At 45.1% G+C, this 27,620-nt stretch overlaps 1 protein-coding gene across 1 annotated transcript in view; it reads left to right on the top strand.

Moving 5' to 3' along the window:
* The window catches only part of LOC309415124 (BDNF/NT-3 growth factors receptor-like), a gene marked incomplete at both ends in the record, with an annotated part of 152,783 nt that overhangs the window by 50,883 nt on the left and 74,280 nt on the right, over positions 1-27,620 (top strand). The window contains 2 exon segments of the mRNA XM_082012572.1: positions 5,460-5,632; positions 17,875-18,109. Of these exon segments, the coding sequence (XP_081868698.1) occupies positions 5,460-5,632; positions 17,875-18,109 (408 nt within the window).

Here is a 27,620-nt window from a genome sequence, read left to right as displayed (position 1 = left end):
CATTGGGAATCTACCAAGAAGTTAGATTTCCATCATGATCTTGGAGCTTGCACACCAGACTTGCTTCACCATGCCAAACCTTTTTGTTCCTCAAAATGGAACCACTGAGGTCAATTGTCATCCTCAGCTATGCATGCACGCTAGAAAACAATATCAGTGAAACCATACTCTACTAAGAGTTTGCCAATTCTCCCTGCCAACAGTCTTCTGTCTCTGTGTTCTGCTGAAAGCTGAACAATGTGTTCAACATTTAAAGTATCTCATTTAAGGCAGTGAGAATATACATTTTAGAATCTGGGCTGTGCTTAGGGATCAGAAAATAATACTATCTGTCCATTCACAATTAGGCAACTGTGTGTACATTTTGGATCAAACCATACAGTTAAGAATCCCAGTAGATCATCTTTTTGACATTGTAAACAAGAAACAGTTTTGGATCTGGCAGTGAGAGAACACAAAAAGAGGATGGATTTGTTGAGTGCTTTCTTACTCCATCAAAAATAGCAGGGTTTTTTGGATTTGCCAAGGTTACAAGCTTTTTAGAGAGTGAGATTATGCAGAGAAATCGTTAAGAAAAGATTTAATAAGAAAATATAAAATGATAGGCCAGATCGCGGTGATCAGACACAGGGCTCAGCCAGACAAGCGTACTGACTGCCCCCATTTTTCACATGACTGACCCCTTTTATACCCTTTTGTGTCTACCTCTTTCTTTGTTCCTGTTCTCCCCTTCCCCTGCATGTCCCCCATGAATTTGTACAGCTCTATCGGTTTCTGAATCCCTACCAGTTCAGCCCCCCCCTCCCGTTTTATCAGTTTATCAGTCTTATTGGTTGCAAAATTCAGGTTGATTTTACTTGAAGTGGCACCTGTGGTTTCTTGATAGCCCATTAATTAGTGTGACTGGTGAGGTTTGTTTCTTGTCATTGTCTCCATGTTTGCTTTGTCAGGTCTGGGTCTTGGTGTATTTTGGTTTCTGGCTTTCTGCTTTTCCCTTGGTTTCCCAATTGACTATATCCCTGATCAGATAATATTCTCACACTCACACACACCCTCATCAATTAGTGTGACTGACCAAGTTTGGTTTTCATCATTTCTGTTATCATGTCAGTCAGGTTTCTGTCCCTGAATGTTCTTGTTTATGGTTTCCTCCTTATTTTGCCTTGATGCACTGAAAAAAGGTCCTTGACCAGACACCTTTAAAGGAGCAGACACACTCCTTTCACATACCCTTACACTGCCCACTTTCAGTTTCTTGCACCAACTCTTGAAGATCTGATTCTGGTCCCTATCAAAGAGTGAGTTTTTAGCTAACTAGACCATTGGATTGATCCCTGTATAGCCAAGTGGTTAATTGCCTGGCACTTCCTGGCAGTTCTCTTTAGAATTTAGGCAGCAAGAAAGCTGAGTGAGCTGGCCTGGGGGAAGCATTGTGTCACCTGTGTGAGATTCATGAGAGATTCATCAGAATTTCTTTTCATTCACCAGGGTACCTATTTTTGCTTGATGGTTGCTGGGCAACTGTGGCAGCAAGCACAAGCATGCTAAAAACCCTGGCACTGAACCTCACAGGAGCTACTTCATCTGACTCAAAAATGCATCAAATATCTGAAATATTGACATTGCTGTAGCAAATTATATAGGAGCTAAGAGGTCCAGAAAAAACTCTAGTAGAGTGCTGCCTGTACAAGATGAACATTTCCATGGCACCTGTGGAGGAAAACTAAATGTTTCCAACTCTTCAGAACTTCTTAGTTCAGCTAAGGGTCAAAACCACCCCTCATTTCTTGACCTTAGCTACTGTATGGTGATGGGGAGCACTAGTAAGGATTTCACAGTGAAAGTCTGAAAGAGAGTAAAGGAAAGGTATCCTGAGCATTTCATTACTGAGTCATACTGATGCTGGTAAGAGCCAGATTCCCCTGTTCTTTCTCTGACTTACTTGTAGATGCAGCTCAGTGGTGTAGGGGTGGATTGAGGAGCTACAGGTTTGCACTCCCTATGGAGCACAGATCTGCAGAGAACAGTTTCTAAGTGGATACCTGGACAAAAACCCCATAGAGGAGAATAACTGTGGGATGGTGGTCCATCTATTAAGTGTGAAAAGGCTGAATTCAGTGGTTGTGGAGCTTCTGTAACGGCCAGGGAGTCCCTCTGTTGCCCAAGTGTCATCTCAGCTGCTGGATGAGTAGGGTTGTATGTACATGGAGCTGTCTCTCAGTTCCTACTTGGGCAAAACTCCCATGGACTGGTGAGAGTGCTTTGCATGTTAAAGCTTTGGTTTATTTGTTAATAATAACAACAACAATAATTCTTCATATGTTTTATATCTCCTGTGCTCTTACAGTTTTGTTTGGTTTTATTTTTCCCTTGCACTGAGAACATGCTAAATGCATTATTCTGTCATTTCTATGTAAATTCTGTGTGCTTATTAATTTTTGTTTTTTTCACTTTCCTCCTTGCCTATGTAAGCTCTCTCTCCTGCATTCTGTCTATTCTGTGTGCTGCATGAAATAATGAAAAGGGACTTGTCAATGTTGGGTAACAGAAATTTCAGTCACCCCTTGGTAGCAGAAACCCTGTCTGGGTTTTACCTGGGCTTAGACCTTTCTGCATTTTGCTCTTTGACAGAAAATGTGCAATTGCCATGGCAACTGCTCTGTCATATGATAATTTTGCTGTTTCTGTGAGATAAAAAGCACTTTCTGAAATATACAATATGCCAGCCTCACAGGACAAAATTTTCAGCATTTTTACTGTCTTTCCAGGGAAAGAGTATGTTGGAAAGAGTATGAGCCTATGCTTCTCCCTGTCAATTTTTTTTTTCCTCTAGGTTGCTATTATTTAAAGATCTTTTTTATATGAATTGTTTTTCTAGTTCTGTTACTGAGAAGAATTACAGTCCAATTGCTTTATACATTAAACCAGCAGAGGAAACTCAAGTGGCAACAGAATTCTCAATGTTGATTCCATTATATAATGTAGATTGGACTCTAGGTCAGTGCCCATATCATGTTAAAGCATCATCGCAGAGCTTGGAAAGGTTGGAAGACATGTTCCAATTCAGTTCTCACCTGGTTCAGATATGACTGTGTGGGGACCATAGGTGAGGAGATGATATGATATCTACCTTAGAGGATATAGCTCTGTGTGCTGTATCATAGTTTGTGAAGCAGCCAAAATCCTTATTGCATCATTATTGGTAAAACTTGTGGAAGAGGAGCTCTGGGCCAGAAAACACAGGAGAGTTCCTCAGAGAAAGGATGTTTGTAGCATGACAGATTTTTATTGCCTCTGGGATCTATAGAGCCTGAAATCCACAGGGAAAAAACTCTCAACTTGATAGGTGGCTGTTCAGTTTGCCCTGCTCTTTGTCCCACCATCTGGGCCTTATTATGGTAACTGTTCATTTTTGGAGACCTATGTTGTATTTTCATAAGTAAAGCAAGTGTTTTCTCTGACAGTTGTCTTTTAGTCCCTCATTCACACATGCATACGTATAATACTAGAAAAGTGTATAGAATTGCGTCTGTTGAAGAAAAACCTTGAACAAACCATGACACTGTTACAGCTAAGAATTGGGTTTGTTGGCAGAAACATTGCACTGTATCAGCTTGTTCTGAGTCTGTTCTCATGAGTGTGGTTGGTCCCATGCTTTCTACATGAATTGGGGATAGAAAATAACCAGGAAAAAACATCTTTAGTTAAGGCAAAGCAACTACTTTTTTGTCTCATCTTCCTTCACATTGAGTCTAATTGTAGTTAAAGTACAGAGGTAGAGTGCCCAGCCTTCACTTTCTGTGAATAAGAATTTGTGAGCACTGGTATCCTGTTACCATTTAATTACTATTTTAAAAATATTATTTGAATTAATATACTGCAACCACTGTACCTTTTGAAGGTAGAGCATAACAGTGGTTTATTGCTATTTATGTTTATTTCTTACTTAACTGGTGTCAGAATTGGGGGTTTTTGGTGCATGAAAGGATTTCCTTGCTCATAAAATGTAGTTCTTGAGGAGAGTTCTAAAACCGCCTGTGTGGGGGAGTTAAATTAGCATTATTTTATTATACAACATTTAAGCCTCCCATTTTATCCAATGTTGATATATTTCCTGTTGTCCTGGTTTCAGCTGGGATAGAGTTAATTTTCTTCATAGAAGCTAGTGTGAGGCTATGTTTTGGATTTGGGATGAGAAAATGTTGATAACGTGCTGATGTTTTGAGCTGTTGCTAAGTACTCAAGGACAGTCCAGCTTCTTGTGTTGACCTACTAGCAAGAAGGCTGGGGGTGCACGGGAAGCTAGGAGGGGACACAGCCAGGACAGCTGACCCAGGCTGGCCAAAGAGATATTCCATACCATATGGCATCATGCTCAGTATATAAAGCTGGGACGAAGAAGAAGGAATGGGTGGAGGGACGTTCGGAGTTATGGCATCTGTCTTCCCAAGTAACTGTTACGCGTGATGGAGCCCTGCTTTCCTGGAGATGGCTGAACACCTGCCTGCCGATGGGAAGCAGTGAATTAATTCCCTTCTTTGCTCTGCTTGTGTGTGCAGCTTTTGCTTTACCTATTAAACTGTCTTTATCTCAAACCATGAGTTTTCTCACTTTGGCTTTTCCGATTCTCTCCCCCGTCCCACCGTGGGGGAGTGAGCAAGCGGCTGCGTGGTGCTTAGTTGCTGGCTGGGGCTAAACCACGACACCTGTAAAATGAAAATATGCAAGATTTTAAAGCTGTATAAATGAGGAAAAGATAAAATTTACCCCCTGAATTTCTGTTCTGCATCTACTTCCTCTCTGTCCATCAATTTAAGATTGATCCTCCAGTTGCTTATGCACATGCTTAATCTTAGACACATGAGTACATTTACTGAATTCCAAAGGAGTTTCTGGCTGAGGTCTCAGGTTGTAAGTTCTGGTCCAGGGATATACCCTTCTATAAATCTACCTAATGTATAGCACACTGTAGGGGCCAACATCAGCAACAATGTTAACAATAAATAACAAATGCATCTATGTTCCTGCTAAGCATTTTAAGCAAACAAAACTTTACTTTAAGGAACTTACAACAAAGGTAAATACCAGTAGGATACCAGAGTTTTGCTTGAGTTAAATGCTAAAGGCCATAGATCACCTGTGTACTAGTATGTTTTTCAGATAAGATGAATTTCTTTGTTCTGTTTTTGGAAAACACTTGGCACAGTAAGATCATGAGTATTCCTGCATCCAATTAAAAATTGTTGTATGGGATGATGTGTGGCAGGAGAATGAAAATTGTACCACTGTTATTTAATTGCAATTGCATCACATGTACGTTGCTAAAAAAGTTACTAAGAATGTACTGTCTCCATCCTTTACACAGTAGTGTCCTTATCTTACCCTTACAGTGCCTTCCCACATGTTTGCTGCCTTCTGTGAATGTCTCCCCTTCCTTACATGTTCCTTTCCTCCACCAGACGCTGAAGGATGCCAGTGACAATGCCCACAAGGACTTCCACTGTGAGGCAGAGCTACTGACTAACCTGCAACATAAGCACATCATCAAGTTCTATGGCATCTGTGTTGAGGGTGATCTACTCATCATGGTCTTTGAGTATATGAAGAATGGAGATCTTAACAAATTCCTCAGGTAAATCCGCCAACATGTGTTGTGCTGGAAAGTCAGAAGTGGGCAGAGAAAGTAAGCATTGCTGGTACTTAATGCCAAATTAACTGCTCTCTGAAAAATGTGGACACCTAAGAGTGAAAATCTGTGCAACACTGCTGATTCATCTTGTATACTGTGATATGGGGCTTATTGTTTCTTTACCTATTTGGAAGTACTATTAAGTTAATCATTACACTTTCCACCAAAAGAATGGGAACCAAAGGAATAGTGTTTTCAGTATATTTCAGCATATTCTGAAATGTTTATTTATAAAACTTGCAGTAGTAATTATTTCCTTGCCTCTCTTCTGCTAGCACTTGGGAAGATCCCACTCAGCACCTATCTCTATCTGTAGGTGTTGTATCTGCACTTGACATAAAAATAAACAGTTAAGAGACACTAGCACCTACATCAAACGTTTGCATAAGGGACTGTTCATTCAACGTCTCCTATGTCATTTCCATCAAAGGGTATGTGCTGGTTTTGGCTGGGATAGAGTTAATTTTCTTCATAGTAGCAAGTATGGGGCTATGTTTTGGATTTGTGATGAAAAGTGTTGATAATGCAGAGATGTTTTTGTTATTGTTGAGCAGTGCTTACAGAGTCAAGGCCTTTTCTGCTTCTCACACCACCCCACCAGCGAGTAGGCTGGGGATACACAAGAAGTTGGGAGGGAACACAGCTGGGACAGCTGACCCCAACTGACCAAAGGGATATTCCATACCATATGATGGCATGCTCAGCAATAAAACTAGGGGGGAGGTTGGCAGGGTGGTGTTGCTCAGAGACTGGCTGGGCATCAGTCAGTTGGTGGTGATCAATTCACAGAATCACAGAATCACAGAATCACTAAGGTTGGAAAGGACCTTCAAGATCATGAAGTCCAACCATCAATCCAGCACCACCATGTTCCCTAAACCATGTCCTGAAGTGCCACATCCACTCGTTTTTTGAACACTTCCAGAGATGGCGACTCCACCACCTCCCTGGGCAGCCTGTTCCAATTCCTGACCACCCTCTCGGTGAAGAAATTTTCCCTAATATCCAATCTAAACCTCCCGTGGTGCAACTTGAGGCCATTTCCTCTTGTCCTATCGCTAGTTACTTGGGAGAAGCGGCCAACACTCTCGTCGCCACAACCCCCTTTCAGGTAGTTGTAGAGAGCGATAAGGTCTCCCCTCAGCCTCCTCTTCTCCAGACTGAACAACCCCAGTTCCCTCAGCCGCTCCTCATAAGACTTGTGCTCCAGCCCCCTCACGAGCTTCGTTGCCCTTCTCTGGACACGCTCCAGCACCTCAGCATCCTTCTTGTAGTGAGGGGCCCAAAAGTGAACACAGGATTCAAGGTGCAGCCTCACCAGTGCCGAGTACAGGGCGCAATCACTTCCCTACTCCTGCTGGCCACACTATTTCTCATACAGGCCAGGATGCTGTTGGCCTTCTTGGCCACCTGGGCACACTGCTGGCTCATATTCAGCCGGCTGTCAACCAGCACCCCCAGGTCCCTTTCCGCCGGGCAGCTCTCCAGCCACTCCTCCCCAGGCCTATAGCGTTGCATGGGGTTGTTGTGGCCAAAGTGCAGGACCCGGCACTTGGCCTTATTAAACCTCATACAGTTGACCTCTGCCCATCGATCCAGGCTGTCCAGATCCCTCTGCAGAGCCCTCCTACCGTCCAGCAGATCAACACTCCCACCCAGCTTGGTGTCATCTGCAAACTTACTGAGGGAGCACTCGATCCCCTCATCCAGATCATCAATAAAGATATTGAACAAGACCGGCCCCAGAACCAAGCCCTGGGGAACACCGCTTGTGACCAGCCACCAGCCGGATTTAACGCAGTTCACCACAACTCTCTGGGCTCGGCCATCCAGCCAGTTCCTCACCCAGCAAAGAGTAAACCTGTCTAAGCCACGAGCCGCCAGTTTCTCCAGGAGAATGCTGTGGGAGACGCTGTCAAAGGCTTTACTAAAGTCCAGGTAGACAACCGCTCCATGATCTTCCCCGGTACGGAGGTCAGGCTGACAGGCCTGTAGTTCCCAGGATCCTCCTGCCGGCCTTTCTTGTAGACGGGCGTCACATTGGCAAGCCTCCAGTCTTCTGGGACCTCCCCTGTTAACCAGGACTGCTGATAAATGATGGAGAGTGGCTTGGCAAGCTCCTCTGCCAGCTCCCTCAATACTCTTGGTTGGATCCCATCAGGCCCCATAGACTTGTGGGTGTCCAGGTGGCTTAGCATGTCCTTAACTGCTTCCTCCTGGATTATGGGCAGGTTATTGTGCTCTCCATCGTCATCTTCCAGCTCAGGGGGCTGAATACCCTGTGGATACCTGGTCTGGCTATTAAAGACTGAGGCAAAGAAGGCATTAAGTACCTCAACCTTGCCCTCAACCTTGGAGACAATGTTCCCTGCCATATCCAGTAAGGGATGGAGATTCTCCTTGCCTCTCTTTTTGTTGTTAATATATTTGTAGAAGCATTTTTTGTTATCCTTTACAACTGTGGCCAGACTGAGCTCCAGCTGGGCTTTTGCCTTTCTAATTTTGTCCCTGCTTGACCTAACGAGATCCTTGTACTCTTCTTGAGTTGCTTTCGCCTTCTTCCAGAGGTGATAAACTCTCCTCTTTTCCCTGAGTCCCAGCAAAATCTCCCTGTTCAGCCAGGCCGGTCGCCTTCCCCACCAGCTCTTCTTATGGCACATGGGGACCGCCTGCTCCGGCGCCTTTAAGATTTCCTTCTTGAAGGCTGTCCAGCCTTCCTGGACCCCTTTGTCCTTCAGGACTGTCTCCCAAGGGACTCTCTCAACCAGTGACCTGAACAGGCCAAAGTCTGCCCTCCGCAAGTCCATGGAAGCGGTTTTGCTGACCCCTCTTCTTACTTCACTCACAACTGAGAATTCTATCATGTCATGGTCGCTAAGCCCAAGACGGCCTCCGACCACCACATCTCTCACCAGTCCTTCTCTGTTTGTAAACAGCAGGTCCAGCAAGGCACCTCCCCCGGTGGGCTCACTCACCAGCTGTGTCAGGAAGTTATCCTCCACACACTCCAGAAACCTCCCAGATTCTTTCCTCAACTGTTTTCATTTTCATCACTTGTCTTTCTTGGGTTTTATTTCTGTCTCTTTGTTATTTACCTTTTCATTACAATTATTTTTATTGTTATTTAATTTCAATTATTAAGCTGGTTTTATCTCAACCCAAGAGTTTTCTCACTTTTACCCTTCTGATTCTCTCCCCCAATCCCGCTGGGGGAGTGAGCAAGCAGCTGTGTGGTATTTAGTTGCTGGCTGGGGTTAAACCAGAACTGACGCGGAAGTCTCGGACACGACGCATACGACCAATATGATCAGGTCAATGCCGTTTATTGTCTTGTCTGACTCCAATATATATCATAATTTTCGCTTAGTCACTGCGCACACACTCATGATTGGTTACAGCTTGTTACACACATTATTGCAATTGGCTATATACAAGATATCACGCGCTGTCCACGCACCCCTCACAGAGTCAGGATTCTCTGCTTGCAGGTGTCCCTGTTTTTCTTGCTTCTTCTTAGCTGTTTACCACAGCTCCTTCTCCTCAAGGCCGAGCTGTGCAGATATCCAGCTGTTTACCAGCTTCTCAATGCTGCAGCTCCTTCTCCTTAAGGTCGAGCCGTGCAGCTCAACGCCACAGCTCCTTCTCTTTAGGGTCGAGCCGTGCAGAGTGATCCCAACATCTCCCCCTTTTTGTTTTTGTATAAACAAAACCTGATGGATCATTTGCAACCCAAGGACTGTGAGGAAGATGGACCATCTGTACATTCTTGTATCGTCCTGTGCCACGAACTCAGCCCAGCAGTCGGTAGGTGCCAGCTTTACGTGGGCGTCCCCACGGAGGCAATGGTGGCCTTGCCGTACACCGATCCCCTGCTCTTCGGGAAATCCCGGTATTTATACATTTGCCAAGGAACAAGTTTTGACACACGTGGCCAGCGAGTGTCGGAACACGCCTCGGTTGCCACCTCTCAACACAGGGAGCCTATGGCGCATGTGCCCGCTGACCAGACGTGCTGCACGCGCCACAGCCATCCCGTCTATTGGTTCGGAGGCTTTGTTCACACGGCATCTTACCATAATCCAGCAGTCACATATCAACTATGCTTAAATCAATAGCAGAATGTTACAAGGCAAACAATTCTCGCTGTACTACTCCTAGCGATAGAAGCTACTTCTAGTGATGGAAAAAGTGCTTGTATAAAGCTATGAAAACCAATATTATATCTTACCAAAGGATTTGTAGTTATAGAGCACTTTGCCCTAAAAGCTCTCCATGTTCCTCTCATGATACTGCTAATTTCAGTGTGATTTACCCATACATTTTCTTTTGGCTGAGGTGGCATCCAGATTGCGATGACACCTGATAGTGTCAAGATGTGTCCGACGACGATGATGGTGACTGTTTCACCCATGGTTTTACCCATTTTGCGGGTACTCAACAAGTTCCAGAATCTGTAATGACACAAGCATAACCTCATCCCCAGGTTAGCAGTTGAAAAGGTCCTTTCTCCTTCCGCAAATAATTTAACACATATAAGGCTTTATTCAAACGTTCTTGGGGTGGTGTGGTAGCCTCTCCCCCTTTTTGTTTTGAGTGTGTTTATCTAACAAAGCTCATTCATTGGGTGTGTAAGACACTCGTTTGAATTATTAGCTAGCCAGGCATTCCTTACTACCTTTTGAACCATTCCTTGTAGACAATGCAATAAACATGGTACAATAAGCATTAGTATTAAGATAACAAGTAATAAAACAAGAGGAAAACCCATTCCAACACTTTCAAACTGTCCGCCGTATTTCCTAACTGCACAATCAGTCCTAGTGGATGTTTCCGTTCCCCTCCTGAATTAACTATCATAAGTGAGATACCCTCAATAGGTGAACATCTGTGAGCATAGGCTGTTGCTATCTTCTCAGTAATTTTCTGCAAAGCTTTCTGTTGATCCTCATCCAGTTGACGGCGTTCTGGAGCCTCCACTGAAGACCCCAGGAGCGGCATCAAAGGCCTCAGATCATCATTAGTAATTCCACAAATATTTCGAACCCACTGTATATCCCCCATTAATTTTTGGACATCAGAAAGATTTCCTGTTTTCGAATTAATCTTTATCTTTTGTGGGCGGACCGCTCCACTGGTAATAATCCAGCCCAAATATTGCCATGGTCCCTCCTTTTGAATTTTTTCCGGCACTATTTTTAAACCCCGTTTTTCTAACTCATGCCCTAAGTGCTGTAAAATGTGGTCTGCATTCAATTGTGTCCCTGCTATTAATATATCATCCATATAATGATACATTATTAAATCTGGATACTTTTTCCGCACCAGCTCTAGAGCCCATGCCACAATGTCTGACACATCGTAGGTGAATTTTTCATTCCTTGCGGTAACACTACCCAATGATACCTCTTTGCTGGCTCTCCTTTATTTACCGATGGTACCGTAAAGGCAAACTTCTCTGCATCCTCAGCTGCTAAGGGAATGGTAAAAAAGCAATTGAAATATACTCTTTGATTCCCTGCAAAAGAAATGATACATTTGTGACAATAATTACAACGACATAGAACAAACCCACAACACCGTTTTACAAATATGGCATATTGAAGTTCCTGCTCTTGAACGTCCAGGGAGTGCCGCTGAAACAGTCAATGAGCCATCATTCCCCATACAAAAGAGCGAAAGCATCAGCTGGCGGTACGTCGGAGTTGACTGCGTCCGTGGGACGTGTGACAGGATCTTCTGGTCTTACTGCCGGCCGTACTGACCTGGCCGGTACCCACTTTGCTCCGTCCCCTCCCCCTCTGCCAAGGCCTCTTGTCTCATGCCTCACCAATGTTGGGCAGGGTCGTATCTTGACTTGGGGGAAGGATCGCCCCAGGCAGCCCCTCCTGTTGCGGCACGGGCGACCAGCACTCATGTTCCGGGTCAGGAGGCAGGGGCCAAGGAGGACTTGCCACCTCCGTTGGTTGCGTTAGCGGGGGGCGGGGGTGTGGGGGGGGGCGGGCGGGGGTCGCTCGTTCTCATCATCCCCAGCTCGGCCTCCCTTCTCTCCCGAGGCTGAGGCAGGGGCAGCTGCTGCCGCCGCCGTCCGCTCTGATTTTATCGCCTTTATAGAGTCTCTGACTAATCGCCAGGTTGTTAACACTTTCGCAGCCATATGATCCTCTTTAGGGGCTGCCTCAAACACCAGTTTCCCTGCTTTCTCCCAGGTAGGTAACTCAAAAGCTGTTGCAGTCTGCTGCTAGCCCCTGGCTCTTCAAAAGAGTCTCGAATAGCAATCTCCACGTTGTTGCTAGCTCCATTGCTTGCCCATCTCCTTTCGAGACTTGCCCCATTGATCTTTCACACGGGCACACAGGGGAACATTGAGTACATTGTTCTGGGCAACGTTGTCCCGTCTTGCCCTCATATACATCATCGTAGATCTGTTTCTCTGACTTATCTAATGCAGCCGGTTCACCCGGTGTATCTGGCACCTCAGGAGGTGCAGTCGGAGTCGCTGAAGGTCCTGGACCTTCTGACTTGGTTAAAAAGGGATCGGTTGAAGGCGGTTTAACAGCCTCCTCCATATCAGCTGCAGCTTTTCTCTCTGCCTTTAAGGTTTTTAATGTGGTTAATATCAACTTCCATGCCGTCACTAACTCTGCGGCGGTTTTATCTCCATTCCCAATATGTTCCTATAACATTTTTCCTATCTCCTCTCACGTCTCTGCCTTAAACGCCACAGACAGATCGGGGGGTACCCTTTTCGGCACCAAATTAGAAGCCTTCTAAGTGTATATTCATCATATTTCAGTCCTCTCTTAGAGAGCATATGTGGCAGGAGTCTGACCATCGCCCCTTCTTCATGCGATGCGTTCTGCCTTTAGTTCTTTTAATGTCTCTAGGATCAACCTCCAGAGTGTCAGAAACTTTACACTGTCTTTGTTGCCTGTGCTGACTTCCTCCCACAGTGCTGCGCCAATTCCTTCCCAGATTGGATCTCAAAAGCCTCACTTACTGAGGGAATTAGTCCTTTTTGCCGTGCCCATACCAATAATCTTTTTAGGCTGGCTTCCTCATACTGTTCACCTCTCTTGGAGAGGTTATGTTGGAGGAGCTTAACCACTGCTTCTTCCTCTTTTGTTAGCGTGGACCCCATCTCCTCCCCAGCTGCGCACCTGTTCAGGGCGAGATTCCAACAGTTTCCTCGGTTGCGCGAGCGACTTCCAGGCACCGGGGCAGTGCCTGCTATGTCTGGCTTCCGCACCCCCTTTGCTGTCTCTTCTGCTCTGGGAAGCATTGACTAGAGGGTCCCTGTTCGGGCGCCACCTGACACGGAAGTCTCGGACACGACTCATACGACCAATATGATCAGGTCATTGCCATTTATTATCTTGTCTGACTCCAATATATATCATAATTTTCGCTTAGTCACTGCGCACACCCTCATGATTGGTTACAGCTTGTTACACACATTATTGCAATTGGCTATATACAAGATATCACGTGCTGTCCACGCGCCCCTCACACAGTCAGGATTCTCTGCTTGCAGGTGTCCCTGTTTTTCTTGCTTCTTCTTAGCTGATTACCACAGCTCCTTCTCCTCAAGGCTGAGCCGTGCAGATATCCAGCTGTTTACCAGCTTCTCAATGCTGCAGCTCCTTCTCCTTAAGGTCGAGCCGTGCAGCTCAACGCCACAGCTCCTTCTCTTTAGGGTCGAGCCGTGCAGAGCGATCCCAACACACAACAGGGTATCGCAAAGCCATTTCAATGTCCTGAGATGTCCATGTGCCGTAAGAAGGGCTGGTGAGGAAGATGACCGGCCTGGCTGAACAGGGAGATTTTGCTGGGACTCAGGGAAAAGAGGAGAGTTTATCACCTCTGGAAGAAGGCGAAAGCAACTCAAGAAGAGTACAAGGATCTCGTTAGGTCAAGCAGGGACAACATTAGAAAGGCAAAAGCCCAGCTGGAGCTCAGTCTGGCCACAGTTGTAAAGGATAACAAAAAATGCTTCTACAAATATATTAACAACAAAAAGAGAGGCAAGGAGAATCTCCATCCCTTACTGGGTATGGCGGGGAACATTGTCACCAAGGATGAGGACAAGGCTGAGGTACTTAATGCCATCTTTGCCTCAGTCTTTAATAGCCAGACCAGTTGTTCTCAGGGTATTCAGCTTCCTGAGCTGGAAGAGAGGGACAGAGAGCAGAATAAACTCCCCATAATCCAGGAGGAAGCAGTTAAGGACCTGCTGCACCACCTCGAAACTCACAAGCCTATGGGGCTGGATGGGATCCACCCGAGAGTACCGAGAGAGCTGGTGGAGGAGCTTACCAAGCCACTCTCCATCATTTATCAGCAGTCCTGGTTAACAGGGGAGGTCCCAGAAGACTGGAGGCTTGCCAATGTGACACACATCTACAAGAAAGGCCGGAAGGAGGATCCTGGGAACTACAGGCCTGTCAGCCTGACCTCCGTACCGGGGAAGATCATGGAGCGGTTGTCTACCTGGACTTTAGTAAAGCCTTTGACAGCGTCTCCCACAGCATTCTCCTGGAGAAACTGGCAGCTCGTGGCTTAGACAGGTATACTCTTCGCTGGGTGAGGAACTGGCTGGATGGCCGAGCCCAGAGAGTCATGGTGAATGGAGCTAAGTCCAGCTGGCAGCCGGTCACAAGTGATGTCCCCCAGGGCTCGGTTCTGGGACCCGTCTTGTTCAATATCTTTATAGATGATCTGGATGAGGGGATCGAGTGCTCCCTCAGTAAGTTTGCAGATGACACCCAGTTGGGTGGGAGTGCTGATCTGCTGGAGGGTAGGAAGGCTCTGCAGAGGGATCTGGACAGGCTGGATCGATGGGCAGAGGTCAACTGTATGAGGTTTAATAAGGCCAAGTGCCGGATCCTGCACTTGGGCCACAACAACCCCATGCAACGCTACAGGCTTGGGGAGGAGTGGCTGGAGAGCAGCCCGGCAGAAAAGGACCTGGGGGTGCTGGTTGACAGCCGGCTGAATATGAGCCAGCAGTGTGCCCAGGTGGCCAAGAAGGCCAACAGCATCCTGGCCTGTATGAGAAATAGTGTGGCCAGCAGGAGTAGGGAAGTGATCGTGCCCCTGTCCTTGGCACTGGTGGGGCCGCACCTGGAATACCGTGTTCACTTTTGGGCCCCTCACTACAAGAAGGACGTTGAGGTGCTGGAGCGTGTCCAGAGAAGGGCAACGAAGCTGGTGAGGGGTCTGGAGCACAAGTCTTATGAGGAGCGGCTGAGGGAACTGGGGTTGTTTAGTCTGGAGAAGTGGAGGCTGAGGGGAGACCTTATCGCTCTCCACAACTACCTGAAAGGGGGTTGTGGCGACGAGGGTGTTGGCCTCTTCTCCCAAGTAATTAGTGATAGGACAAGAGGAAATGGCCTCAAGTCGCGCCAGGGGAGGTTTAGATTGGATATTAGGAAGAATTTCTTTACTGAGAGAGTGGTCAAGCATTGGAACAGGCTGCCCAGGGAGGTGGTGGTCACCATCTCTGGAAGAATTCCAAAAACATTTGGATGTGGTGCTTCGGGACATGGTTTAGGGGGCATGGTGTTGTTGGGTTAACGGTTGGACTTGATGATCTTGAAGGTCCTTTCCCACCTTAATTCTGTGATTCTGTGAGATCTCTTCTGCCTAAGTATAACTAGGGGACACCACCATTTTGGAAAGATATCTGTGTAATGCATGCTACTGACAAAGCTGTGAAGCGAATTAATGTCCCTTTAAATGGGTTTGGATTTTATATCTGACTAAAATTGCTAGCGTCGCCATTTTTGATAGCCTTGTGAAATTAGTTTGCTGTCCTTCTAATCTCCAGTGAACAAATAGCTGCATCATAGAATTCTGCAAAAGGCATCAGCTAGCATCCTCCCTTATTGGCCGAGCTGGCAGGGTTAACAAGGAAACCAGGGACTGAACTGAGGATGCAGAGCAAACACTACTTTTCCTGGGTTGGTTATGTCTCTGGCAGAGGATTTAAGTATATTGTCAGGGCAATATTGGGGCATTTGTATTTACCTCCTTGGATCTCTGCTGTGGATCAGAAGAGACCTTCAATTTTCAAAGATGCCAGCCCAGTGCTTTTTCAAGAGCACCAAATTTCCATTAGAACAAGCCAAATTTTCAGCTAATTCATTGTCATCATGAGAAATGCTTATTTGATTCTTTTTGATTGGCCTTTTCTTACCTCCTAACTCTGGTTTTGAACTATAGTTTAGCAGACAGTGTATTTCCCATGTTAGTTCTTTTTTTAAATTATTAATCAGCCCTTGTCCTTAGCATGTAAAATGATTATACTGAGACAAACTGTTTAACCTAAGCTCCAATTTGTTATTCCTCTCACATTTGCCACAGCTTGTGCTGCAGATCAGAGGTTAGTTGCAAACAGGCTGTAAAAACCTATATTTCTTACCCTGCACTGCCACCAAAGGCTGTCAGGGAAAAATGAATCTGAAATACAACCCAAAGGTGTTTGCTGTCTGTGTGCAGCCAAGGGCTGTTTCAGATCTAGGACTACAGCCTCAAAGTCACGCCTGCTCTATGCTTGTTCTGGCTAGCAGAGACTGATGTGGTCTGCAGAGACTGAGGAGCTCCTAATTCAGACAGCGCCAAGAAGATAGATAAGCAAGATGCATTAAAATAATCCAAAAGTTTCATTAGATACAGACCATCTCCTCAAGAAAGCTAGTGAAAGATGAAGAGCTCTCTAATTTAGCAGACTCAGAGCTTCATGCTTGAGAAAGGTTATTAAAAAAATAATAATAGTGCAATGAAGAGGTACAATGCTTTTCAAAAGGAATTTGCCTCTCAGTCTTGATTGGGCATTTCATATCTTCCCTTTTATTCCCCCCACCCCCCCCAGCAACAACTGTATGGCTGCCTGTGGCAGAACAAATGCAGTTAACTTCTTTGCCAGATGCAAAGAAGATGCAATCCCAGCAATGCTACACACCCTCCTTCATCTGTCACTTTGCTCAGGAAGTTCTTCCCCTGGGGCAATTTTAATATATTTCTAATAGGTAGTGTCAGGTTTGATCTCACAGATTTTGATTAATTTGCAACTCTTCCAAACTCCTATGCCCTTCCCCAAAGGACAAATTAAGGCTACACCTCACCTCTACTGATTAGAAAGGTGACTCTGAAACTCCTCTTTGTTGGAAGGAAGGACTTTTGAGAAAAAATAAAAATCGGTTCTCTTTGAGGACAGAAGGGCAGAGGTGGTCTCTGAAAGATTGGTCTGCGGGAATGGAATTAAAAAAGGCTTCTGTAAAACCAGAAGAATGGGATGGATAAAAAGGGCTATTCAGAATATTATAGGGTGTTTCAAATGAAGAATAACTGTCAGATGATCTCATTAATTGGCGAGTAATGCTTGCCATAAAATGGTACATGTAGGCATGCTGATATCTGTATCTTCAAGGTACCGGGATGTGACATATGTATGTGACACATGTATGTGACACTTGTGACACATCGATGTCACTGATGTGACACCGTTAAGATAGCTGAAGCACACATGTTATAGTGCTTTGTTAGACTTTCCAAATGCAGAAGGGTTTTCTTTGCCCTAGAGTGTATAGGAGTTTCTCATGAGTCAGTTGATGAGTATATCTTTTAGGGGATTGCTAGATCTTGAAAAACTCCTATTTCTGAAGTCGTTTAGTTGTTCCAACTGGACTGTGTTTTGTGTCCTCTTCCCATTGTCGAGAATTCCTGTGTTGGGCAGAACTCTCCCTCAGTGGTGAAATCAGCAAAAACAGTGTCATGCTGTGCATATGAATGGGAAATTAGAAGCATAAATCTAAAATTGCTGCACTTGTTTCTCAGATGGCACCTGAGAAGGAAGTTAGCTAGGAAGTTAGTTACTGGAACAGAACAGGAGAAAGGTGGGAGTTTAGGACTGAGATATATTGTTATAAATCATCTGCCTTATTTCCCTAAGCAGTATGTTACCCATTGTGTAACACTCTTTAAATCACCTGTCTTTCTCAACATGAAAGAAAACAGTAAAGGAAAAAAATTTGAGGTAAATTCTCCCCTATTTCACCAATGAATTTATATCCCTTTTTGTCATTATATTTGAGTGAGACAATTTTGTGGTTTAGGGCCCACTAATGCCTTTCACTTCTCTAGTTTACAAGTGGCCTATTACTTCACTGGCTTGTATTTTGGTGCAGGGCCCATGGACCAGATGCAGTACTGATAGCAGAAGGCAACTATCCTGCTGAGTTGACGCAATCCCAGATGCTTCACATTTCCCAGCAGATTGCAGCTGGTATGGTTTACTTGGCATCACAGCACTTCATGCATCGGGATCTTGCTACCCGAAACTGCCTGGTTGGTGAGAACCTGCTGGTGAAGATTGGGGATTTTGGGATGTCTAGAGATGTGTATAGCACAGACTACTATAGGGTAAGTGAACTGCTGTAATCAGTAATAACTGAGGTCTTGTTCAGTCATCTTACTGCATTCATGTGACTGATTCTACTTTTACACTGGATGGTCTCTGTGAGATGATTTAGGGGCTGGCATATGGAGAAGCTGGTTCTGATGTTGGCTTTGTACTATGCGGCAAGTCATGTAGCTTACAGCATTTGCTGTTCAATACCATGTGTGTAACTCCATGGGTGGAACTGGAGTAAGAGTGGCAGCTATTGGGTTTTTGTAGCATGGGAGAGGCAATCCATGGCCAAGCTGTTAGTTTATAAATGCTAGAGCTGTATCTTGTAACATAAGCTACTCAGAATCTTTAAACACATTCTCTGTACCTGCCTCCCACATCACTTGTTACCAGTGAACTCCTTATAGATAAAATGAAGGCCTATTCCTTAGCCACCTTAATTGGGCTGCTGTGTCTATAAAAGAACAATGTCCCCTTGGCACCACTGTTTCTGCGATGCCTGAAAAGAGATCGCCTTTTGTGGTGGGTTGACCTTGGCTGGCCACCAGACACCCACCCAGCCACTCTCTCACTCCCCTTTCTCAACAGGACAAGGGAGAAAATAAGATGAAAAAGCTCACAGCTCAAAATAAAGACAGGGAGATCCCTTACCAATTACCATCATGGGGAAAACAGACTCAACTTGGGGAAAATTAATTTTATTTATTGACAATTAAAGATAGAGTAGGATGGTGAGAAACAAAGACAAAAACTGAAACACCTTCTCCCTGTTCCCTTTTTTCCAAGGCTCAACTTCACTCCTTCATTTCCAGTTCCTTTACCTACACCCCCCACCCCCCCAAAACCCTTAGCAGCGCAGGGGGGATGGGGAATAGGCAATTGTGGTCAGTACATACCAGTTCCTCTCTGCTGCTCCTTCCTTCTCACACTTTTCCCCTGCTCCAGCATAGGTCCTTCCTACAGGCTGCCATCCTTCAGGATAAACCTGTCCCAGCATGGGGCCCTCCATGGGCTGCAGTATGGATATCTGCTCTGGTGTGGTCATCTCCACAGGCTGCAGGGAAATACTTGCTCCACCATGGTCTCTTCCACAGCCTACAGGGGAATATCTGCTCCAACGCCTGGAGCACCTCTTCCTCCTCCTTCACTGACTTTGGTGTCTGCAGTGTTGTTTCTCTCACACTTTTTTCACTCCTCCCTCTCACAGCTGCTGTGCAGTGGTTTTTTTATGCTTTCTTAAATATGCTATCACAGAGGCACTACTAGCTTTGCTGATTGGGTCAGCTTTGGCCTGGGGTAGGTCCATTGCAGAGCTGTATAGAATTGGCTGTGTATGGCATGGGGCAGCCCCAAAGAGGCCAGCCCTGCAGCCCTCCCCACCCACTACCAAAACCTTGCCACACACACCTAATATACCTTTACATCTGGATGAGGCTGGACAGGGCAGAGGAATCTACACACAAGAGTTATTGCTGAGTGTTGTTTCATTTAATAGCTAAGAAGTAGCAGTTTCCTTTGTTCTTTGACCCTTCTATAAAAAAGCACACCTAGTATTGAGTGAACATACAAACCAGATTCTTAGGTTTTGTTATTTTGGAAATTCGGCGCTTCGAGCTATTTCTTCAACGTAAAACAAGCATGACTTCATTTCATAACTTGGATAAATATACAGATAGTAATCTCTGGCTATATTTGTGTTTGAGAGGAAATCAGTGAGCACCAAAGGCCAGGGTTTCTTGATTTTGTATGAGCAATACTTTTGGGCCTGGGGGCATGTCTCTGTTCTGTATTTCAATAAAACTGAATTTATTTACCATGTTCATCATTATACTTAAGAATGAATGTTCATGCTTAATAGTAAATGTTTGCAAAGGCCTTGACAGAAAAAAATGACTCCCTGCTGCAGAAAAAGTAAAAGCAAAAAAAAAAAGGATGGAAGCTAGATAATCCTAAGGGCTTCCTGAGCACAACTGAAACCTGGCACAAGCATGTGGTACTGTACTGACTCTAGTGTCACCTCACCTGCTCATATACCTCTGGGTTTAGTCCTTGATTCTGGCACATGACCACTTGAGCAAAGTTTCCACCTAATGAAGCAAGAGTTTAGAACAAGGCCAAGGTTTTTTCCTGCCTGACCTGTGACTTGGAAAAACCAGGGGTTCACCAGAGGAAACTCTGGGGGATGGGGAGGGATGCTTGAGTGCCTCTCAAAGCCCCTCATTCAAGTGATACACTCCATTTCTCATGTTTCCTTTCTCTCTGACTCCCCATCATCAATATTCATTCTTTCTTCCACATCTACCTCTCTGTCACTGTCTTCTCTTATCCAGGCACTGAGGGAGGCTGAGCGGGGACCAGGGAAAAGAGAGAGAGAAGGAAAGGGACAGTGTGAGTAGCGAAGAGGGTACAATAATGGACATGAGAGAGGGAAAAAGGCAGTAAAGAAAAGTGGAGAAAGGTGTTAGTAAAAGACAAAAGTGTGGATGAAGGGAGAAAGAGGTAGACAAGTGTCCGAAGGGATGAATGAAAGTGTAAAGTAGCATGGCTTCATCCAAGTTGATGGAGTAGCTTGCAGTATGATGCATAGATATGAAACATAGATATTCTCTTCTATAAGAGAAGATCAGGTTCAAGATCACCTGAGGAACCTGAACATGCACCTGATGAGATGCATCCCAGAGTCCTAGGGGAATTGGCTGATGTAGTTGCCAAACCACTCTCCATGATATTTGAAAAGTCCTGGCAGTCAGTGGAAGTCCCGGGGGATGGGAAAAGGGTAATATTGCACCCATTTTTAAAAAAGGTAGCAAGGAGGACCCTGGGAACTACCGACCTGTCAGCCTCACCTCTGTGCCTGGGAAGATCATGGAACAGATCCTCCTAGAAGCTATGCTAAGGCACATGGAGGACAGGGAGGTGACTTGAGACAGCCAGCATGGCTTCACCAAGGGCAAGTCCTGCCTGACCAACCTAGTGGCCTTCTATGATGGAGTCACCACATCAGTGGACAAGGGAAGAGCTACCAGTGTCATCTATCTGGACTTCTGTAAGGCCTTTGACACGGTCCCCCACAACATCCTTCTCTCTAAATTAGAGAGATATGGATTTGATGGGTGGACTGTTCAGTGGATGAGGAATTGGTTGGATGGTCGCATCCAGAGGGTAGTGGTCAACGGCTCAATGTCCAGATGGAGATCAGTGATGAGTGGTGTCCCTCAGGGGTCCATCTTGGGACCAGTACTCTTTAATATCTTCATCAATGACATAGACAGTGGCATCGAGTGCACCCTCAGCAAGTTTGCAGATGACACCAAGCTGAGTGGTGTGGTTGACACGCCTGAGGGATGGGATGCCATCCAGAGGGACCTGGACAAGCTTGAGGAATGGGCCTGTGTGAACCTCATGAGGGTCCTGCACCTGGGTCAGGGAAACCCCTGGTATCAATACAGGCTGGAGGATGAAGGGATTGACAGCAGCCCTGCCAAGAAGGACTTGGGGGTACTGGTGGATGAAAACCTGGACATGAGCCGACAATGTGTGCTCGCAGCCCAGAAGGCCAACTGTATCCTGGGCTGCATCAAAAGAAGCATGGCCAGCAGATTGAGGGAGGTGATTCTGCCCCTCTACTCCGCTCTGGTGAGATCCCACTTGCAGTACTGTGTCCAGCTCTGGAGCCCTTAGCACAGGAAAGACATGGACCTGTTGGAGCAGGTCCAGAGGAGGGCCACAAAAATGATCAGAGGGCTGGAACACCTCACCTGTGAAGACAGGCTGAGATAGTTGGGGTTGTTCAGCCTGGAGAAGAGGAGGCTCCGGGGATACCTTATTGCAGCCTTCCAGTACTTAAAGGGGGCTTAGAAGAAAGATGGTGTCGCGTGCTGGTCATAGACAGGAGCAAGGTTTTGTTCGTATTCTCGGGAACAGAATTAAGACTCAAAACAGAGTCAAGCATCAGGTAACTTTATTTGCCCGAAAACAGGTTCGCAAATGCAAGGGAAAGAGCAAAGAAAGGAAAGAAAGAAAGAATTAGTTGCAATAGCTACCACCACAGAGCTGCGGTGTCCTGACAGCCCGATTTGGTGGGAGAACGTTAGCCCATTTCCCTCCTGTCGCCAAACACCTGTCCATTTTCTTGCAATTCAGTCTGTAAGATTCTCTCTCGGTCAACTAAACAAACAAGTCCTGTGCAACATGTCTTTTATACTTCGACAAAGAGAGGAGGAGGGGGGAGAGAGAGAGACGGGGGGGGGGGGAGGGAGGGGGGGGAGAGAGAGGGAGAGAGAGAGCACGTGAGCGCAAAGAAGATATCACCACCCGTGGATCCAGCGGCGTCCCGTTGTTCCTCTTGATGTTCCTTGGTGGTGGGGGTTCCCATTTTCGCTTCTGATGGTGTCATTTTTATACAGTTCGAGTCCCACAATCTCCGTATTCCAAGAAACTTCGTGCATATGCAACAGGCTGATGCAACAGGCAACGGCACATCTGCAGGCCTTGGTGTCTCCTCTCACCATATCTCTGCTCTGCAGGAACCGGTCATTGCGCCTGCACCGTATCTCTGCTCTGCGGGAACCGGTATCTCGTTCTTCTCTGGGGTCCACTCGGTATCAAGACATGTTCGAGCCATTGTACCAAGAGAGGTGTGGGTTCCTTGGAACCACAAAATGTTTGACAGAAACTGCATATTGGTTCGCCACAGATGGGTGTCCTGTTTTCAGCCAGGATAGAGCTGGTTTTCTTCACAGAAGCTAGTGTGAGGCTGTGTTTTGGATTTGGGATGAGAAAATGTTGATAAGGTGCTGATGTTTTGAGTTGCTGCTAAGCAGTCAAGGACAGTCCAGCTTCTCGTGCTGGCCTGCTAGCAAGGAGGCTGGGGGTGCACGGGAAGCTGGGAGGGGACACAGCCAGGACAGCTGACCCAGGCTGGCCAAAGAGATTTTCCCTACCATACGACGTCATGCCCAGTACATAAACTGGAGTTAGTCGGGGGGCGGAAAAAAGTGATTTGGGCTGTTGCTTGTTCTGCACAGTGAGAAAACCAAGAAAGACCGTTTCTCCAGCCTTTCACATTCCAGCTGGCTTTTCGCTGGCACAAGAAGGGGGATAGAGCCACAGCCTGCCTTGCCACCATCTTTCACACCGATAAAAGCTGGAAGTTAGAGTCGAGCCTGTGAGATTTTGGTCTGCCCTGCTAGTGCCACATGTGGGCTAGTCAGAAGTTGGTCACAAAACAGTCAAGGCTATGATGACTTATCAGATGGCTGCCTGGAGAATTATGTCCATGTCAGACCTAAGTAAGGAAACTGTCAGCAGTGACACTGGGATGGTTCTGACCTATCATACCTGATTGTTTGTAGCAGGATGAGTCTTTTTAACTGTTCAGGCTTAATCACATACATGGAATCAAGTTTCCCCCAACCTTGACAGCTTTATCTGATATTTACTAGAAGGATTTCTATAGCTCCAAAACACTCTGCAAGAAATGGTTTGGTAGTTATGTTTCTTAATATACTGGAATCAGTTTCTTGAAATGCTGCTTCCCTGTCAGGATGTTACATGTTCCCAAGACTATTATTTATAGTTTGCTTCTGTAAAATAAGGATGATCCCCATTCCTTGTTCACTGCTAGTTTGTTAACAGCATTCTACATTTAATCAGCTCAGTTGTTAAGAGATGCTTCAGGGAAGAGTGGGAGAGAAATAACCTTTTGGCTGGGAATATAGGTTTCAGGTTCAGTAGGGGCTTTTACTTACTTTGTTGATGTCTGTTTGTTGTTGTTTAGACTCCTATCCCTCCAAAAGTTAGGATTTCCCATCTTTCCTTCTGACATACAAATAATGTGACTCATCTGCACTGTTCAGTGGCTTAAAGTATTGACACTGAAGCATGGGAACAACCACTTTGCTAATATTTGTTCTTGCATGCAGAGATACTATTTCAGACCCTTTTTAGGCTTACAATTCAAATTTGCAAGGACTTGCTCAATATTTCATCTTAAAATACTTTTCTGTTTTTCTTTATCATAAGCAAAAAGCTAAAAAAGAAAAAGGAAGGTCAGCTCACTCCAGTACTTGGACAAACAAGGATATGCTTTAAATATCCAGCCTGGTCAGCCAGCCACAGGCTTGAACCAAGATTTTGGATGAAACTGTGATCTCAACAGGGTAAGCAAGAGCTTTGCCATCTACTTCATTAGGACCACAATTTCACCCTTCCACTTCTTTATGTCTGTCCAGTGTGGCATAGAGACTGATTTAGTTTTATGGAGCTAAATTGTGTAATCTCTATTTAGCTATTAAATAACTTATTTCCCTTTATGTAATAGTGCAAAGAACAGTGGAGGAAATAAGGAGTCCTTGCCTCCACTTGTACATACCATGCAAGGATCTGTCAGAGGCCTGGGGCTATTAGTCAGGTTTCCATCTTCCTTTAGGCCCAACTCGCCCAAAAGGGATGGGAAGGTTTAGAAGTCACAAATTCCTTTCTTCCACTTCTGGCATAGATGGGGCAGAAGAACCTAAGAGGTTATCACAGAATCACAGAATGGTAGGGGTTGGAAGGGACCTCTGAAGATCATCTGGTCCAACCCCCTGCCAAGGTAGGATCACCTAGGGCAGGTTGCACAGGAACGCATCCAGTTGGGTTTGGAAGGTCTCCAGAGAAGGAGACTCCACAACCTCTCTGGGCAGCCTGTTCCAGTGCTCCATCACCCTCACAGTAAAGAAGTTTTTCCTCATGTTGAGGTGGAACTTCCTGTACTGCAGCTTATGCCCATTGCCCCTCATCCTATCACTGGGCACTACTGAAAAGAGACTGGCTCCATCCTCCTGGCAGCCACCCTTCAGATATTTGTAGACATTTATAAGGTCCCCATTTATAGACATTTATAAGATTATAAGGACATTTATATGGTTCAGCATAAAGTCCAGTGACCTGTTTTCTCTTTATATCTCCTGCATATCTTGTACCATGTTTGTTGTTGTTCTTTTACTATTTAAAGAGAGCAAAAGATGTAGGATGGTGACACAGGTTACTGAGTCAAAGCCTTCCACTATTGCAGGAAGCCAAGCATCAAGTGTTAAGGGCAGAAGCAGCCACAAGAACCTCAGGCCTCCTCAAGCCACATGGAAAATCTCAACACCCATTAACACTTTTAGCCCCTTCTATAAAAGGCACCAAAACCTAATAAAAAGAAATATGATGCAGCCAACAAAACACTGACATTCCCCTTTTAACTGTCTCTCAGGTATACCACAAAACTGGGTAGCAGAAGTCTTGTGTCTCTGAAGCTTGAATTTCTAACTCCTGGATTGTTCCTGCCCTGTCATACAGGCCCTTCCATTAGTTTATCAAGGTGGATGTTGCAAATAACTAGGATTCTGCAGCCAGGGCTTTGTCTGGAAGGCTGCTCCACACCTCACTATCCTAATGGTTGGAAATTTTCTTTTTAATCAGTAGCCTAAATTAACTCATGACCAGTGTACACCTGCTTGATCACATTATCCTCCAACAGAGAGCATTCTTCTCTCTTCCTGGAATTTTTGTCTTAAGCGTATTTAGAAAGAGTAATCCTGTCCCCTCCAAGACTGTTTTGGAGAGTTAAGCGTTTAAGCCAAACTGTCAGAGTTCTCCATTTTCCTTCTCCACATTTATTTTAGTTTGAATGTCTCTTTCTGGTACATAAATCATTATAACTGTGAGCAGTAATTTCCAAATGACATTTTTTCCATTCTTGGATCAGAGGTACTTCCCTGCGTCTAATGAAAACATGCCACGTGATACATCCTAGACTCACATAGCCTATATCATATTGGCACACAGTCACTTTATTGTCAAACAGTGCCCTGGGCCACTCTCATCTTCTACTGCTTCCAAATGAAGAACATCCCCTTTATTGAAGTGTTTTTATTTCAATCCTGTTGTGGTTTCATCAGGCAGATAGATAGCCAAAACAACCACACAGCTGTTCACTCACCCTCCCCCCACCAGCGGGATGGGGGAGAGAATCAGGAAAGAAAAAGAGTAAAACTCATGGGTTGAGATAAAGACAGTTTAATAGGACAGGGAAAATAATAATAATAACGATAATAATAACAACGATAAAAGAATATACAAAACAAGTGATGCACAGCACAATTGCTCACCACCTGCTGACCAATGCCCTGTTAATTCCTGAGCCGCAGCCCCTCCCTGGCCAACTCCCCCAGTTTATATACTGAGCATGACGTCATATGGTAGGGAATATCCCTTTGGCCAGCCTGGGTCAGCTGTCCTGGCTGTGTCCCCTCCCAGCTCCCCGTGCACCCCCAGCCTTCTTGCTAGCAGGCCAGCACGAGAAGCTGGACAGTCCTTGACTGCTTAGCAACAACCCAAAACATCAGCACGTTATCAACATTTTCTCATCCCAAATCCAAAACACAGCCTCACACTAGCTTCTGTGAAGAAAAATAACTCTATCCCAGCTGAAATCAGGACAAATCCCTAAGTGAAATACTGGCATATCTTGTACCTCTAGTGGTTGAGAAAGACCATTGTCTATCTTTTATTTTTTACTTCTTTGGGGGCTGTTTTTTTTTTTAAATAAATAAAAAAATTAAAATTCAGGTCTTGTCTAATTTGGTGATGAATAAAGAACTAAAGAAACAGAATCATGGGACCAAGAAGTAAACAGATGAGGGAGTGAGAAAGATTTGTAAATAAGTTTCCTCATTTTTTTGGGCTTTGTTTCTTTGTTTTGTTTCTTGATCACTTCTATTTAATGTTAACGTTAAATGAGTATTGTATAAAAGGATATCTTTTTGAAGCATGGAGGTCCCACGCACTTTCAGTTAAGATGCAAGAAGTTATGCTTCTGAGCCTCCCAAGAAGAAAAACTAAGGATTTGAAACAAGGATCTAAAACAATTATAAGGTCAATTTCTCAATATATATACTTTTTGGAAGGTTATTGATTAGATGATTAGTTTAACTTTTATATAGATTTCTTTAGCCTAATAACTGTGATTATGTTTAACGGCCTACTCTCACAGTCCTTAGGCTGTATTTGCCTCAGTGCTAACATTGTAACTATGTGTAAATGGTTAATCACGAGGAAAGCAGGCCTCATGAAAATTAAAGCACAAGTAGAAACGGAGAAGACAGGTGGAGAGAACCAATAGGAGAAGAGTTAAGAGCAAGGACTGAGAGATTAAAGAGAACAGAGAAGATATCTTAACCTTGAGCATAGAGACAGACTGGCAGGAATGCTCAAACAAGGTTGATAAGAAGGAACCGCTTGGCTGGACAACAGAAGGGGCAAACATCCAAGGAGAAGAAACTATCCTCAAGAGACCCGTGACCATAAAAGGGAAAAAGGAGTAGGGGACTAACTCCCCAAACGACCACCGACGACCACCCGGGACCCCCGCGCACACGTAGTGTAGTTTTGCAACACCAGCATTATGTAAATGTAGGAGATAAGCAAGGAGGCGGAGATTTCTTGGAAAATGTGTGAATATTCATGTCTTTAAGGTATATAAAGGATGAA

This window comes from Phaethon aethereus (assembly GCF_964289735.1).
Source record: "Phaethon aethereus genome assembly, chromosome: W".
Lineage (NCBI taxonomy): Eukaryota > Metazoa > Chordata > Aves > Phaethontiformes > Phaethontidae > Phaethon > Phaethon aethereus.
The sequence above is the reverse complement of the archived record's forward strand: the minus strand, read 5'-3'. Positions and strand labels throughout refer to the sequence as shown.